The sequence below is a fragment of the Camelus ferus genome, chromosome 21, assembly GCF_009834535.1.
Source record: "Camelus ferus isolate YT-003-E chromosome 21, BCGSAC_Cfer_1.0, whole genome shotgun sequence".
Classification (NCBI taxonomy): Eukaryota; Metazoa; Chordata; class Mammalia; order Artiodactyla; family Camelidae; genus Camelus; species Camelus ferus.
This window is the reverse complement of record NC_045716.1, coordinates 26,976,644-26,991,686: the sequence shown is the minus strand read 5'-3', so window position 1 is coordinate 26,991,686 and position 15,043 is coordinate 26,976,644. Positions and strand designations below refer to the sequence as shown.

The 15,043-nt window shown below is 51.9% G+C and overlaps 1 protein-coding gene across 1 annotated transcript; it reads right to left on the bottom strand.

The window, feature by feature from the left end:
- Positions 1-7,683: 7,683 nt before the first annotated feature.
- Positions 7,684-14,960, bottom strand: LOC102506135. Its single transcript, XM_032464502.1, has 5 exons — positions 14,828-14,960; positions 13,605-13,678; positions 9,492-9,659; positions 8,784-8,915; positions 7,684-7,938 (listed from the first exon to the last, which is right to left on the bottom strand). Exons 2-5 carry the CDS (start codon positions 13,675-13,677, stop codon positions 7,802-7,804), a joined length of 510 nt encoding a protein of 169 aa, XP_032320393.1. The 5' UTR covers position 13,678; positions 14,828-14,960; the 3' UTR covers positions 7,684-7,801.
- Positions 14,961-15,043: the final 83 nt, after the last annotated feature.

The following is a 15,043-nucleotide window of genomic DNA, read 5'->3' as shown; positions in this document are numbered from 1 at the left end:
AGGTCACTGCCCTGTAATCCAGATTGCACAAACTCCTGCCAACTTTTCAGTACACAAGTTTGACAAGGGGAAAATTTTTTTAATGCAGAGCTAGTCTCTGGGGGCTCCAGGACAAGCATGGAGACTGGACGCCACCTCGTGTTCACTTGGGATATGACACCCAGCTTTGTGAAGGTGTCAGATTCAAGTGTTTGTGAGGGAAGGTGGTTCCTAGAGGAACCTCGCATTTACTGACCTCCCCACCCCTCCCCTCTCAGCCACTTCAGCAGTTGGGGTCCCCTCTAGTTAATAGGCTGGGTGAGAGGGAGCCTCCCCTGAGCCCGGCCTCAAGAGCACCTGAGGACTTGTTAACTAACCCCAGCCTCGCCCCCCTGGAGATCCTGATCCTGCAGCCCGGGGAGAGGGCAGAGAGGTCTGTGTTTTCAGCTGGTTTTCCAGGCAATTTGGGAATGAATGCAGCGGTTTGAACCTGCACTTGAACCCCCTGGGGCAGAGTTTAAACCCTGCCCCTGCACCTAGGGTAAGCCCCACGTCTCGCACCTTTCTGTAGTGCCCCAGGGGGTCCTACGTGCAGCTTGGGCTGAGAAAGACTGGGACGAAGGCTTGCATTCCACGAATTTTCCGTAAGATTCCAGCGCCCTTGGGAGGGATGCCGAGCAGTGAACCCACTCCTCGGTCAGGTGGCAGCATTTCTGGTTATCCTGGGACCAAGGGGTCCAGGGATGTGTAGACTGACTGTGTGGACTTGTCCTGTAATTGGGGATTATATCCTGCTCCTGTTGGGACTTGGTCAGGACACTCTAAGTGTCCTGTTTTCAGCTTTTTTCAGTAAATCACAGAAATTGCACAGTTTGAGCTATTTTCTGCCACAGTAACTGGTGGGTAAATGACAACAGCAGCGATGCAGGGCTTGTGCACTAAAACCGGGACAATCCCGGGAAAACAAGGTACTAAGAGTGTCACCTTCACCCTCAGACCTGCCTCAGGCCGGCAGTAACTGGGGCTGGGCCTTGCTGTGTGCATTTGTGAGAGCAGCAGCCAGAGCGGCCCCAGGTTTGCGAAGGGTCTGTGATCCCCAAGGACGGCAAGCCTGCCTTCGTCGCTTATCCACAATGCACGCCCCATCCGTGTGCCAGACTGAATCTGGCACTGGCATAACTGTGCTTAACGGAGGAAACAGGATTCCTACCATCCACCTCGAGACCAGGTGCTGCCCACAGGGCAGGTCCAGAAGGGAAGGCTCAGGAGGTTGTCGGTCGGCCGGACAGCAGTGGACGGCTGCGTGTAGCTGGTTTTGCTGTTGACTTCTGCTTTGGTTTGGCGGGTGGGGAGAAATCACTGTTACAGGGCAGAAGATGAGGAAATCGGCTGGCAAGACCCTTAGAGATTGACCCATTCGTAGGGTTTGGACATGTTTGTTTACTCAATAAACATTTACTGAGCACCTACTATATGCCAGGAGTTGTACAAGGTACTCGAGCCAAAACATCAACACAGGAGGCATTGAGTGGGCTCTGGAGGAGGCCAACTGTAATTCAAATCCCAGCCCTGCCTTCACTGGCCATGTGCCCTTAAACAAGTCACTTAACCTCTCTGTGCCCCAACCCTTAACTTGTAAAATGGGAGAATAACCTCACATCTGTAAAGAGGAAATAATGCACATAGGGCAGTAAGCCAGAGCTGGGCCCCAGGCAGCCTGAGTTGGGGACGGTACACCACTCTTCGCCAGCCTACTTCAAAGATGAAGCCCTTAGGTATTTCAACCCAGGGAGCAGCAGTGCCAGAAGCACCTGGGTCTTGGTCATTGTAAGTCGACACCCTTGTAAACTGCATTTTTCTTTTGGGGTCTGTGCCAAGTCAGAGGCCACACAAAGCATCCCTGGCAGTGAAATGAAGTTTCCAGCCTGCAGAGCTGGCACCCACAGCAGGATGTCCCCACGGGCCAGAGGATTCTGCAGGACAGAGAAAGGGCAGCTGGAGGAGAGAATATCGCCGCCCATGGGGACATGGGGACATGGGGACATGGCCTGGTTTTGACAGGTTTGGCCAGAGCCACCCTGCAAGTGCCCTGCCTGTGGGAGAAGCAGAGACAGGGAAGGGTGTGCGCACACATATGCTGCCCACCCTCAGCCTCTGTGCCCTGACCCTGAAGGAAGCCCAGGAGAAAGCCCCGCTCACTCTGCCAGGACCACTTTCCGTATGCCCCACCCGTCAGACAGGGCGGACGAGGCCTCAGCTCCCCCTCTGCTGCGCAGACCTGCGAAGGCAGCCCACTGAAATACTAAGTCTCCCTCTCAAAGACACAGACCCAAGTGCTCAATTTGAGATGCCTGCAAGCTGAAGACAGCCCTTTAGAAGGCACGTGAGCCCCATCTCTGGGGCGGGAACTTCAGCTCAGGGGTGATAAAGGACGTGAGCCCAAGTCAGCGAACCTCAAATGAGCCAAGGACCAAAGAAGATACACAAGAGGCCAATGGGTACATGAAACGATGCTCAAAATTACTAATCATTAAGGAAATGCAAATTAAAACCACAATGAGGTATCACCTCTCCCCTGTTAGAATGTCCATCATTAAAAAAGACAACAAATGCGGGAAGGGAGGGGAAAAAGGGCCCCCTGTGCATTGCTGGCGGGAGTATAAATTGGTGAAGCCACTGGGGCAAACAGTATGCAGGATTCTCAAAAAATTAGAAATAGAACTCCCATGTGACCCAGCAATTCTGCTTCTGGAAAGATATCCAAAAGAAACGAAATCTCTAACTCAGAAAGATACATGCACCCCCATGTTCAAAGCAGCATTGTTTACAGAAGCCAAGACATGGAAATAACCTAAGTGTCCATCGACAGATGAACGTATAAAGAAGTAGGTGGTATACATACTACTCAGCCGTAGACAATGAAGAAATCCCACCGTTTGCAATATGATTGGACCTGAAAGTATTATGCGAGCAAAGTAAGTCAGACAGAGAAGACAACACTGTATGATCTCGATTATATGTGGACTTGAAAAACAAAACAAAAACAAGCTCATAAAAAAGAGGTGCGACTTGTGGTTACCAGAGGCAGGGGGTTACCAGAGTTGGGTGAGGGGGCTGGAGGAAGGGGGTCAGAGGCACAGACTGCCAGGTGGGAGACCGCTAAGTGCGAGGCTCGTGAGGCGCTGCGCGGGGCCTGGAACTCACTCAGCTGCATGTCACACAGGGAAGGAGAAGAGCGCACATGCGGACCTCCTCCTAAGTAACAGCTTTTCCCCTTAGACACCAATCTCGAGAGTAAATTAAAAATAAGTGTTCAGTGTTCAACTTATTCAACTGTTCTTTTCAAAATAATAATTAACCATGTCTCCCATGGTGACAGTCCCTTCCGGAGAGTGCTCTGTGACATCCGTGGGGCCCGGGGGTACCTCAGGCTTCCAGCCCCACCTGACGGCCTGTAGGTCCCCCAGAAACTCCCCCACACGCCAGGACTTGCTGCACGCAGCTCTGCACCTGTGCCAGGGCTTCTCGAAGAAACACGCTTAGGCCGGTCCTGCAGGAGCGGGAGCTACTGAAAGCCAGGCTCCGCGGCTGCTGTGGAAGGAGCTGCCGCTGCTGGCGTGAAGGGGCGTGCTGAGGGGACGCTCCCAGGAAGTGAGAGGAGGCAGGCAGCAGGCAGACAGGAAGCAGCGGCAGATGGGAAGAGCTCCTTTCTCCTCCAGCCTTCCGGCTCCCTGAGGGCCCCGAGAGCAAAGGCTACTGCAGCTGGCCAAGCCCAGGCGGGGGGTGCAGCACCCCGGCCCCAGCACCCGTCAGCCGGTACGGAAGGGGGCTTTGAGGCTGAGAGCCAGTAACTCACCTGGCACAGTCCATCTCAGAGGCTGCTCTGCAATCATGCACAGTTAGGCACCTCCAGACAGCATCAAAACTACTCTACGACCTGACCAGACGAGACGCAGACATCCTTCATACAAAGGAAGACGCTCTGACCCTCACCCCAAAATGAGGACTCAGTAAGTCCCAGAAGTCCGTGTGGAGGGGTATCCCTGAGCCATGTGACTTGCTCCTCAAATTCAGTCACCGTGCCATCTGAATACTCTGTCACCTAGGGACTAAAAAGGCAAATCAACCTCCAACAAACTTGTATAAAATAGTAAGGGACAGGAAGGCAGGAAAGAGAAAGTTAGTATGCACACGGCCACACACGACAAGCAGGGAAAAAGAACGGCATCGCTGCTACAGCCCTCACTTCCGGGGCAGTCGTGGAGCCCCGGCCGGCATTTGTCGCCTCCTTCACCCACCACCCACTCTGTATTTCCTTTCCCCTCCCCAGGCCTCAGTGGGCTGAAGTTCTTCACCTCTTGGAGCGACCTTCGTTCACATAGGATCTGAACCCTTGGTGGTCCTATTGTTTTCTGTTAACTTTTACTGTTGGACTTGGAAGTTCTAAGAGGCCCCCAAGAGCATCCCCAGGGTTCCAGACACAGCCTTCCTCGAGCCAGCTGTGAAACACAAAGCCGTCTCCCGTTTAAAGTCAGGACCACTCATCCCACAGGACGAGGAGCCCTACCTCTGCTGGTCTGAGGCATGAGGAGCCCCTCCCCATCTCGGGGGACTCAATCTCCAGTCCCCTGGAGCCACTGTTGTGTCTCCTGGTGGAATCACTGCTTCCCTAGGGCATCAGACCTCCCAACCTAGAGCATGTTCAGAAGTGGGAAACAGAGACGCTGCAGTGTGGTGTTTATTAGATTTGAAAGTGAAAGGAGCCAGTCCCCCTCCCACCCCAGGTCTCTGACCCCTGTTTTCAGTCTAAGGGAAAGAGAAAACCACATATTCGTCCCTGATTAAAAGCACAGGTTTGTTTGAAAGGAAAGAAAGTTTTCCCACTTCTAGGTATAGACCCAAAAGAACTCAAAGTTGAGACTCAAACAGTTATCTGTATCCTCGTGTTCATATCAGCACTATTCTCAGTAGCCAAAGGAAACAGCCCAAAGGTCCATCAGTGGACAGAGGGGTAAACAGAATGAGGCATATGCATACAACGGAAAACTATTCAACCTTGAAAAAGGAGGGAGGAAATTCTGACACATATGCTACAACATGAACAAACACGGAGGTCAAGTTGCGTGGAGTAAGTCATACATGAGGTCACACACGAGGTCACACACAGTACAACTCCCCAGAGTCATCGAATTCACAGGGACGGAGAGGGGAAGAGTGGTTACCAGGGCTGGGGAAGGAAGCACGGGCAGTTACTGTGTAACAGGTACGGAGTTCTCAGTTTGGGACGATGAGAAGGTTCTGGAGATGGATAGTGATCTGTGCACCGTGAAAATACTTAATGTCACAGAGTTGTACACTTAAAAATGGCTAAAATGGTAAACTTCCTGTTACATAGATTCTCCCACAATAAAAAACTGACATAAAGAAGTCATACACTGCACCCTGTAAGACACCCTCCCTCCCCTCGAGCCCGTTCTCACCCAAGGGCCCACCTGAGTGCTCAGAAGGCCCTCCCACAGGCCAGCTGCATGTCGAGGTGAGGAGCAGCCTACAGGGCTCTGCAATGGTCCCAGGTAGAGGTGTAGTGCCGGGGCCGGGCAGGGACCCCCACTCTGAGGACCCCCATTAAGGACCACTCCTAGGGGGCCAGGGAGCCTTCTGGGCTGCACCATCAGCCTTCTTGGTGTTTCTCAAAGTCCTGCCCCCAACTTCATGCTACAAAAGGAACGACGAGGTTCTCCTAGAACACCCTTGGGTGGGGGGCATCAGGGGCTACGAGAACGTGCCCCTCAAGAGGACTCAGCCTGCCCTCTTTCCGGGGCCCATGAGGCCCCTGTGCTTGGGCATCTGAGCTCTCCACCTGCCCCCACACCCTTCCTCTCCCTCACAGCCCCCTTGGTCATCGTTCAGGTCCTTGAACAGAGCAAGCTCTCTCCTCCTCCTGGCCTTTCCCACAGTCCTGTGAGTGTGAACCACCCACGCCTGCACCCCACTGTCCCTGCCTCTGCCGAGCCTGGGTGTGAGTCAAGGCTCAGCTCACGTGCCGCCTCCTTGGTGAGGCCGCCCATCCCCACCCAAAACGCCCCTCCATCGGCCCCTCAGAGTGCCCTTAAAACTTATTTTCTCCATTGTTTCCCTTGTCCTCGGCGCTCCTGTGGTCCCCAGGGTCCTTTTCACCGTTATGTCCCCATGACATGCAGATGACCCGTAAATGGTCAGCGGGCCTCCAGCTTGAGGATGGAGGATAGAGGGGCTTAGGCCCAGCACTAACTCTGTTCCCTCCTGAATTCCCACTAAAATGGCAGTAGAGGGATTTTTTTGAAGGCATACACACACAAAAACAGAGATGACAGGACAACAGTCACAGCTTGGAATCTGACACGGACACAGGTGGCAGCAGTCCTCTTAGCAAGTGCAAGAGGGTGGTTCCTGCGCGGTGGTGAGGCCAGAAGAGCCTGATCCCCCCACAGGAAGCCCCCGGCTCAGGGAGACTCCGTGTGGGTAGAAGCCGAGTCTAGGGGTCAGAGGGACCTGCAGTCCCCACCTCTCACTTCCACTCAGGCAGAGCCCTCTGCCTCCAGCGGAGTTCAGTCCCACCATCCATCCTAGGCAGGGCCCCTTCCTCTTACGGGTCCTCTGAGGAATGACAGTGGTACTGGGGCCCCTGGCCCAGACTAGGGCCCCACTCACGATCATCAAAGGGTTGGAAGAGCCAGGTGATGGGCTGGGGCAACCTTGAGCCAGGTCCCCAGGAACCCACCCTGGGAAGGAGCCAAAATGGCATCACCCAGTGGGAGGCCCCAGTTTCGTAGGCAAAGCCATGCAGGGGCACACTGGGCCTCACAGGCAGACTCCTGCCCCGCAGCTCCCAGCATCTTCTGTCCCCACCAGAGGGCCTCCGACGGGAGTCAGCTGGCCCTCTGAGAACAAACGGTCAAGGGCATTTCTAAGGCCGCAGGAAGACACTACCATCAGAGACAGTATTTAACCTGCTCTGGATTTTGAGTGGGTTAGCTCAAGTCGTCCCACGACCTCCCGAAGGCCTCCTGTGACACTCCACTGGTCCTGCTCTAGGGGCCAACTTCCTCCCATACAGCCCCCGTCCTGGTGTCGCTCCTGTACCAATGCTGCGGCCCACGGCCAGTGAGGGGCAGAGACTGGAGAGCGAGCAGGGTAGGGGACAGGACAGTGGGACGAGCCCCACGGGGAGCCTGCCAGGGGCAGGGTAGGGACCCTTCAACCACTGCCCGACCTGGCACCGACTTCCTTGTTGCCTTCTAGATAAAAAGGCTGAGTACCCAGGGGACAGGGCCGGCCACAAGCAGGCCCAGGGAAGAGTCCATCACCCGGACCTCCTTGGGGAGCTCAGAACTCCGCCTGCCTTCCCCAGTCTCGGGGCCGCACACCCCAACACTGACAATTCCAAGGGGACAGAGACAATCCCAAGAGAAAGGTGGCCACGGTGACATCTGTCGGTCTGGCTACTACAATGGGATTCAATGCCCATAAAAACCTCTTGTCAAAAATCTAAAACTTACCGTACCACAGGACTCTGTATTTTTAGTTTTCATACATCACCTTGTAGTTTACTTTTGCCATTCCACTTATACCCGAAATGTATTTACTACGGACACTTGGGAGAAACCCATTGTGTTTAGATGACACTTTCATTTCACTCAGTTATCAAAGAACGGATCACAAGGATTTCACGCAAACGGCTCGTTTATTGGCACTGACGCTGTGAGGACGGCTCCCAGTAAGCAGGCCGAGCTGCACGGAGGTGACAGAACACGGGGAGGCCAGGAGCACGAGTGGCAGGTTCTTACTTCTTCCACTCGTTCTTGTCGTAGTCCCACTTGGCCGAGAAGCCCTGGACTGGGTTGCCCTTCATGTCCAGCATCCTCTGGGTCTGCTTGGCCACCCACTCCTCGTCAAAGGTGCGCGGGATGGGGCCGTACACTACAGTCCAAAACAACTTCATGAGGCAAGTTGTTTCTAAGCCAACAAGCTACATGGGTTAGGTCTTCCCCGTCTCCCTGGCACCCGAGTGGTGAAGTCACCCGCCACTCGACACCCTCAGCCACACAAATGCACTGACAGCTCTTGATATTTCCAAATTATTCCTTTGTTTGTAAAAGTTAGCAATAAAATACTTCAGCTAAAAGCAGAACATCTCTCTAGGATACAGATAATGGGTCTACAGGCCAGTGGAGAGCACACACAACCACAGGGTACTTGGGGGAGGTCAGACAGGCCCGGGTCTGCTCCTGAGCCCCGTCCACGGGAGACCACGAGGACACATTATACCTCTCAGAGGGGACTGGACCTACTCCACCTGGAAACAAAGAACCTGGGACAGGCAGCACCAGAACTGGCAGGCCACCCCAACCCTGGCTATGCAGTAACTGTTAGGTCTCAATACCCAGAACTCTGGTTACTGAGCTACAGTCCTGAACAGCTGAAACGTCCCTTAGATGAGTAAGAGTTCCCTTCGCCACAACTGAACCTTCACTACGCCTTCTTCTGAGTGATAAACCACTACTGGAAATGCGGTGTGTGGTCCAGAGTTAAGTCATTCACTACCAAGCAAGGCCCACTCTGAATAACTCAAGATTCTGGCTTAACACCACTTCAGTCCACGTCAGCCAGTTTCCCAAACCTGGCAAACCACCCCTGGATGGAGCCCAGAACAGAGGTGGCCAAGGTGTGTGATGGCCACCCCGCCGGCCACCCCAGCACTGAGATGGAGCCATGCTGGCTAACTCCAGGCTCCGAGCGCCAGCCCCTCCTCCCGCTCCGCTCACCGTAGCACTTCTCCCAGATGATAACGAGGCCAGTGAAGCCAATGAAAAGCATGGCTGTGCCCACAACCGTCTTCCACTCATTGGTGCTCCTGTTCATTTCTGCGAAGCTCTCCTTGAACTTAAGGCGATACACTGGGGACAGACGAACAGCGCTCGCAGGCCCGGAGCCCCTCCTTGCCCCAACTTCCCTCCCCATGACACGGGGCACACATGGAGCCAGGAACACAATACATGCCTAAGGCCCTGACATACCCATGCACACGCACACACATGCAAGGGGTGAGGGAAGGAAGGCAATGCATGGAGTTGGCTCTGGGTGCAAAAAAGAAAAACATTCTTTCTTCTCTAAGTTGAGGCAGAAGGGTCTGTTTAAGCACCGTGTTTTCATGCCTCTTTCCTACCTGACGGTGCTCCCTGGTCTTCCACCGATAACCTACAGTACGCCCAGGCCTACCCAGCAGAGCCCCGAGGAGGTGCACTCACACGCTATGCACTCAGCGCCTCTGCATCCGCGTTCATGCTCCTCCCGGGGCTGGAGCCCACAAGCACAGACAAAGGGACCAGGCCCAGAACAGCCCCACAGAACCAGGACCCCCGCCCCGCTCCCCAGCACACCGCTCTCCAGGCAGCAGCCCAGAGCTCGCAGCCCAGACCCAGGAGGATTCTCTCCTGACCCAGGCTTTGCCTGCGCCTCCCTGCAATACCCACGTTCAACTTTCTCATCAATGGAGAGGCTGCTCCAGGAGGCCTTCTCCTTCTCCTTCAAGGCCTTCTGGCTGGCAGAGAGGGTCTTGACGTGGGCCACGTCGGGCAAGGGGTAGTCACGCCGGTCGACGTAACTCGGGAGAGCATAGTCTTCACTCTTCACAACGCTTCCTAAAAAACACATTGGATAAAGACTTGAAAATTCACATAGGTTCAGAGTTACACACAAGGTGGCACTTCTAAAACCCCAAGTACAAGTATGTGCACCCCAAAATCCTCAGTCGCCTAGGGGCTGCGGCCACCACTCCAAACAGCTGCAGGGCTGCAGCGTGAAACAGGGAGCAGGCTGGGCCGCCGGGGGCCGGCTAGCGGCGCAGCACCCTCTCCACGGCCAACCAGAAGCCTCCAGGGCACGGCTAACGAGGCAGCACTTGCTGTAACCGACCGCGTTCGTGCAGAGGTCAGACACAGCTCTCAGGTCCCCACCCCAGACTGGAGGCCGGACCAAATGAAGTCCCTTCTGCAAGTGACTCCAACTAATGAGGAAGAACCAGCGCAATATAAACTCAAAAAACATACAAGGGCTCAAACTTCAGAAAGAAAGACGCACAAGATGGCTACTGCAGCACTACTTACTACGGCAAAATGTCAAATAAGCTATGTCCACTAGAGGCTGGACTTAGAAACTGCGCTCCTTAGAAAGGGGTATCACGGAACCATTCGTTCGTCTGGTCAACAAACGCTGACCGAGCACCTGCTGTATGCCAAGTGTGGTTCTGGAGTCTAGGATCATCAGTGAGCACAGCAACGGTTCCTGCCGGTGTCTACAGGCTAGGAGTGAGAATCAAACAATAAATGACACTGTGTTGGGAAATGAAGGCTCTGGAAAAAAAGAAAAAGCAGGGCAGAGAAAGGGAATGAAGGGTATACGTGTGTCAGGAAACAAGTTACAACAGTAAAATGAATGAGGGAGAGCCGTGTGCTCAAAATGGAAGGACAGTTGTGTGTGTGCCCACCAAGTCACAGAACGTGATCAGGGTTGTTTTCTTTTTAAAGATGTTACTTACACATACTCACATGTATATGTAACTAAACACATAAAACTCCTGGCAAAGTAAACCCTACATTATCAGTAGAAAGAAGACAGGATGAAATGGGGACTTCTGCTCAAAAAGATAGAAATTTTCATGCCTTAAAATGAGTACATATCCATGGATTACTCCAGTAAAGAGGGAAAAGGTGCAGACAACAAAAGGAATGTCTTAAATTTTATTTAGGGCTTTCCCTCCTAAGTTGTGTTTGGTTCTACCCTGTGCCTGCAAGAGAACTGTGTTCCAAACTGGTCTGGAGGTATGAAGTCCTACAAAAATGCTTCACCTCCATTAGCTTAGTCCCAACGATTAACATCTCCCAAATCACGTTAACAGTACTGAAATCAAACATTAAGTCTTAAACAAAGCAGTATAATTTCTCCAGATGCTTATCTGTGCCATGCAAATGACTAGCACACTTGTACGTTCATACCCAACCTTATCCCTAAAGGATCTGAGATGAAAATGACTAGAATTACAATTTTAAGATTCTAATATTCTATTAAAATGATGAGTGGACTAAAAAGCACTCAAGTTTATGCATGTTATTAAAAATAGATGTTAATTAGGGTGATGAGAATGTTTTAAAATTGACTGATAACAGCACAACTCAGTGAAGACATAAAAACCACTGGAGTGTACCCTTTAAATGGGTGAATCAATGTGTTACGTGAATCACATCTCGATAAAGCTGTTATAAAGATATGAATGCTCATCTCCTTAAAGCACTCTAAGCACAAGACTGCATTTTCTAGACCAAGAGTGGCCAACTCGCAATCTCAGGGCTGCCATGGACTCTTCAGTACCTTGGGCCTGGCCCCCAGCAAACTGGTGGGGGGAGAACCACAGGCACATAGTGGCTAATGCACCACCTATTCCTTTTAAAAAGAGAAGAGCAAAGACAGCATTCTGCTGAATGTTTTACCAGTTCTATCCTCAACCTCGATGGACTCGGGAGTCTCTGCTGAGGAAACCTGGTGAATTACAGCATCCCCCTCATTAGACGCATCACCGCACAAACATCCAAGCTGCCGACAGTGGCTACCAACAGCACTCGGTATATTGTGTTCCTGTTTTACTTGTGAACTGCTTCACGTACTCAGATAAGACTTGAACAATCAGACGTTTAAAACGAAAGGACAAGACTCATCTAGTGGACTGCAGTTTTCTCCACCTGCCTACTGTGTGCTGGAGACACAGCAGTGAATGAACCAGGTAAGGTCCTGGTCTCCAAAAGCTTGCATTCTAGAGACAGAGACAGAGGACGAGCTACACAGAAACCCACAGCACACCAGTTGGTGCTCTAAGGAAAACAAGGCAGGGTGGGGTAAGGAGGGAGCATCTTTAGAACCAGTGGTCAGAGCCAAGCGTGATTACAGAGCAGCAACCATCCACAACTCTGCAGCTCTGAGACAGGAGGACGAGCCTGGTGTATCTGAGGAACAAAACACCAGCAGGGCTGGGACGGTGAGCAAACAGGGAGGGCTGGTCTGGGCTGCTATCTGCCCTTCTGAGTACAATGTGATGAAATCAGAGAGGCCAGTTGCTGTTCTTATTCTAGGGTTTTAAGAAGGGACTGACAAGCTCTTACTTCCTATGCCAAAATCAATACCTAAGAATAAGTCATGGCCAGAGCCACTAAAGGAAATAGAAGTTGGCTTCTTACAGATCAGAACGACCAAAGGGACAGGAAGAAACTTTTTGGGGTGATGGATATGCTGTATGTTGTGAATGGGGTCGCTGTTGTACAACTGTATGAGTCTATCTAAATCCACAGAACGTTACACCTAGAAAAGATAAATTTTACTTTCTGTAAATTATACTTCAAACTAAATTAACCAAATAAAGAGCTAAGGAAATACATTAGCAAGGCCAAAATGGAAACAAAATTTATCCTTTGTGGTGACTTCCTAAACTTTTAGTGAAGGAATGTTTCTGTATGTATTAAGCAAACAACTAATTTTTCTTTATTATCTACTCATTTAAATAACATATTTCAGTAACACTCTTACTATAATGATTTGTTTTAGAGTCTGTGTCCATAGTGTTACCCTGCAATATAAGGAATATAGAGAAAACTAAGACAACAGTATCACCAATTAAAGGACACAATTTCAAGGGGAAACTCACACATAAAGCAGTTCAGGTAACAGCTCTTGAGTCCCTGGGTACATAAGCGTGGTCCCCGACTCCATCACCCACCAGTCCAGCCTTGCACTTGACCCCTCGGTAACACAACTTGCCAAGCCGATTGCCATTTCCTCCTTTTGCTTACTTTCCCTCTGCCTGGAATGCCATTCCCCTCTTGAATGTGAAGTTAACCCCGCTGCTCCTTCAGTATAAAGGCCTCTCCTCCAGAAGCCTCCCCTGTACCCCAGGCCAGGCCAAATACTTCTCCTGAGGGTCCATCTCTTACTGAAACACTGTCCTCAGGTATCTGTCCCTCTCCCGACTGCAAACATTCTTGTGGAAAGATTCCATATTTCATATTCTTTTCATTGTAAGTGCCTAAGTGTCAGGTACAAAGAAAATGCTTGATAAACGCAAAATAAACCTGCTATGCACCAGGGACTGAACTAAGCTCTTTGCAGATATTTCAGGTGAGAAAACAGATTCTTAAACTTAAGTAGCTAGTCCAAGACAGAAATGAGATTAAACCCAGTTCAGGCTAGAAAGTCAAGCTCCTTCTCTTCCACTGAATCAATAATGTAAATGGTATTCAAGGTAAGTGGTTGGGAGTTTTTTGGAGGGGGAGAGTTCTTAAAAGCGACGGAACTTTAACTTGAATCTGAAAACATGGGAAAGAAGGAAAAGGAAGAAAATGTCAGTATAAGCAAACATCCAGACTAGTACTCAGTATGATTCAAAAATACTCTTTAATCTAGAACTACGCCCTGTTAAAACATTTACGCCTCTCCTAAAGTACCTCAACATGATCAGGACCTTAACCATCTGAGCCCTCTGTGTTTGAAATCCAGCACAGGGTCTTCCACACAGCAGGAACAAAAAGAAAAGTTACACTTACCGTGTGCTCGTACACACACCGAGGTGGAAATTGCTCGCCTGCCAATTAGGCTGAATACTCTGGTAGCCAACATTCTGAAAGATAAAAATGTACCCCTTCTCTATGAATGTGGGTTAACGTCTATTAGGAATGATTCTTCTTTTTGCCCCAGTGCATTTTGGAAGTCAATGCAATTTGTTTTTCTTCTCCCCAACATAATTGATTCGTTCTTCGTTACCAGCTCTGAATTCACAAAACCACCCAGGACGAGGTTTTCTTCTCAGTAGTCAGTACATTTTAATGGAGCTTCATTATAAACCAAGCGCCATAGTATGTATACGCTTAAGGCAATTCGTAGAAAACGGGCTTTCTTATAAAGCAAAGAGAAAAAAATTCTAAAGGAGACTGGAAAAGCAAGACTGTGCTGCCTTGATGGCCTCCACTGTTTAGAGGAAAAACGTAAACGACTCAAAGGGACTGCGTCATGCACTGCACCCACTATTTGGTTAAACACCTAATATGTGCATGGGACAGGAAGAGAAAATACGGGAGAAAGGCTGCAAACACGGCCTAGGTCCACTTCCAATCCCTGCAGGGCAACGGATGACCGGGATGACCGACCTCTCACCTGGGCCTTTCCTGAGTCAGGCCCATCTCCCCCACCTCCCCCTCCCTTAAAACTGAGACTTTCAGGGGACTGTTGACGATGAAAAAGACCACGAATGCATTCGGAAAATACTCCCATTAGGGGCAGAATAAACAGAAGCATGATGTCAGGGCTGAACTCGCCCCCGTTTCCCGTGTTTTTCTCCCTCAGCCTGTACCGTGTTGTGGGCAGACACCGAGCCTCTTCCAGTCCTGGAAGCGGATGCCTCCCCTGGGAGCCCCGTTACATCCTAGACGGTGGCGCAGACACCGTTTGAAAGGGTGATCGGGAGCCTGAAAAGCGGCCTGCCCTCGGGCCCGCGCCCTCGACCAGCGGGCACTCCAAGGTCAGAGCCCGACGGCAGCCTGCGGGCGCGGCAGGGCAGATGGGATAAGCCGGGTGCGTCCTGACGGCACACAGGCCACGATGCGCCTGCCCCCAAAACCGGAGCCTCGGGGGCCGGCCTCAATGTCACCCGGCTCTGAGGCCCAGCCGCCGCTTCCTGCGGGCGTTAGGCGGTGGGCACGCAGACTCGATAGCTCCCGGCGCCCGACCCCTCCCCAGCCTCGCGGTGCGGACTAGCCTCCGCCTGCCTCACCTGTCGCAGCCTCCCAGCCGCTGCGCACCGTGCCCGCCACGACCGCCCTCTACGCCCCGGCTGCCCGCGACCGGAAGAGAACGAAGCCGCGCCGCGGAGCACCACGGGATCGAAGAGGACTCCACCCCGCGCCCAGCTGAGCCGGAGGTCACAGGACCGGAAGTGGGGTGTGCGGCGAACGTCGTAAAATGCCGGGCCGGGCTGCTTTCCGGCGGA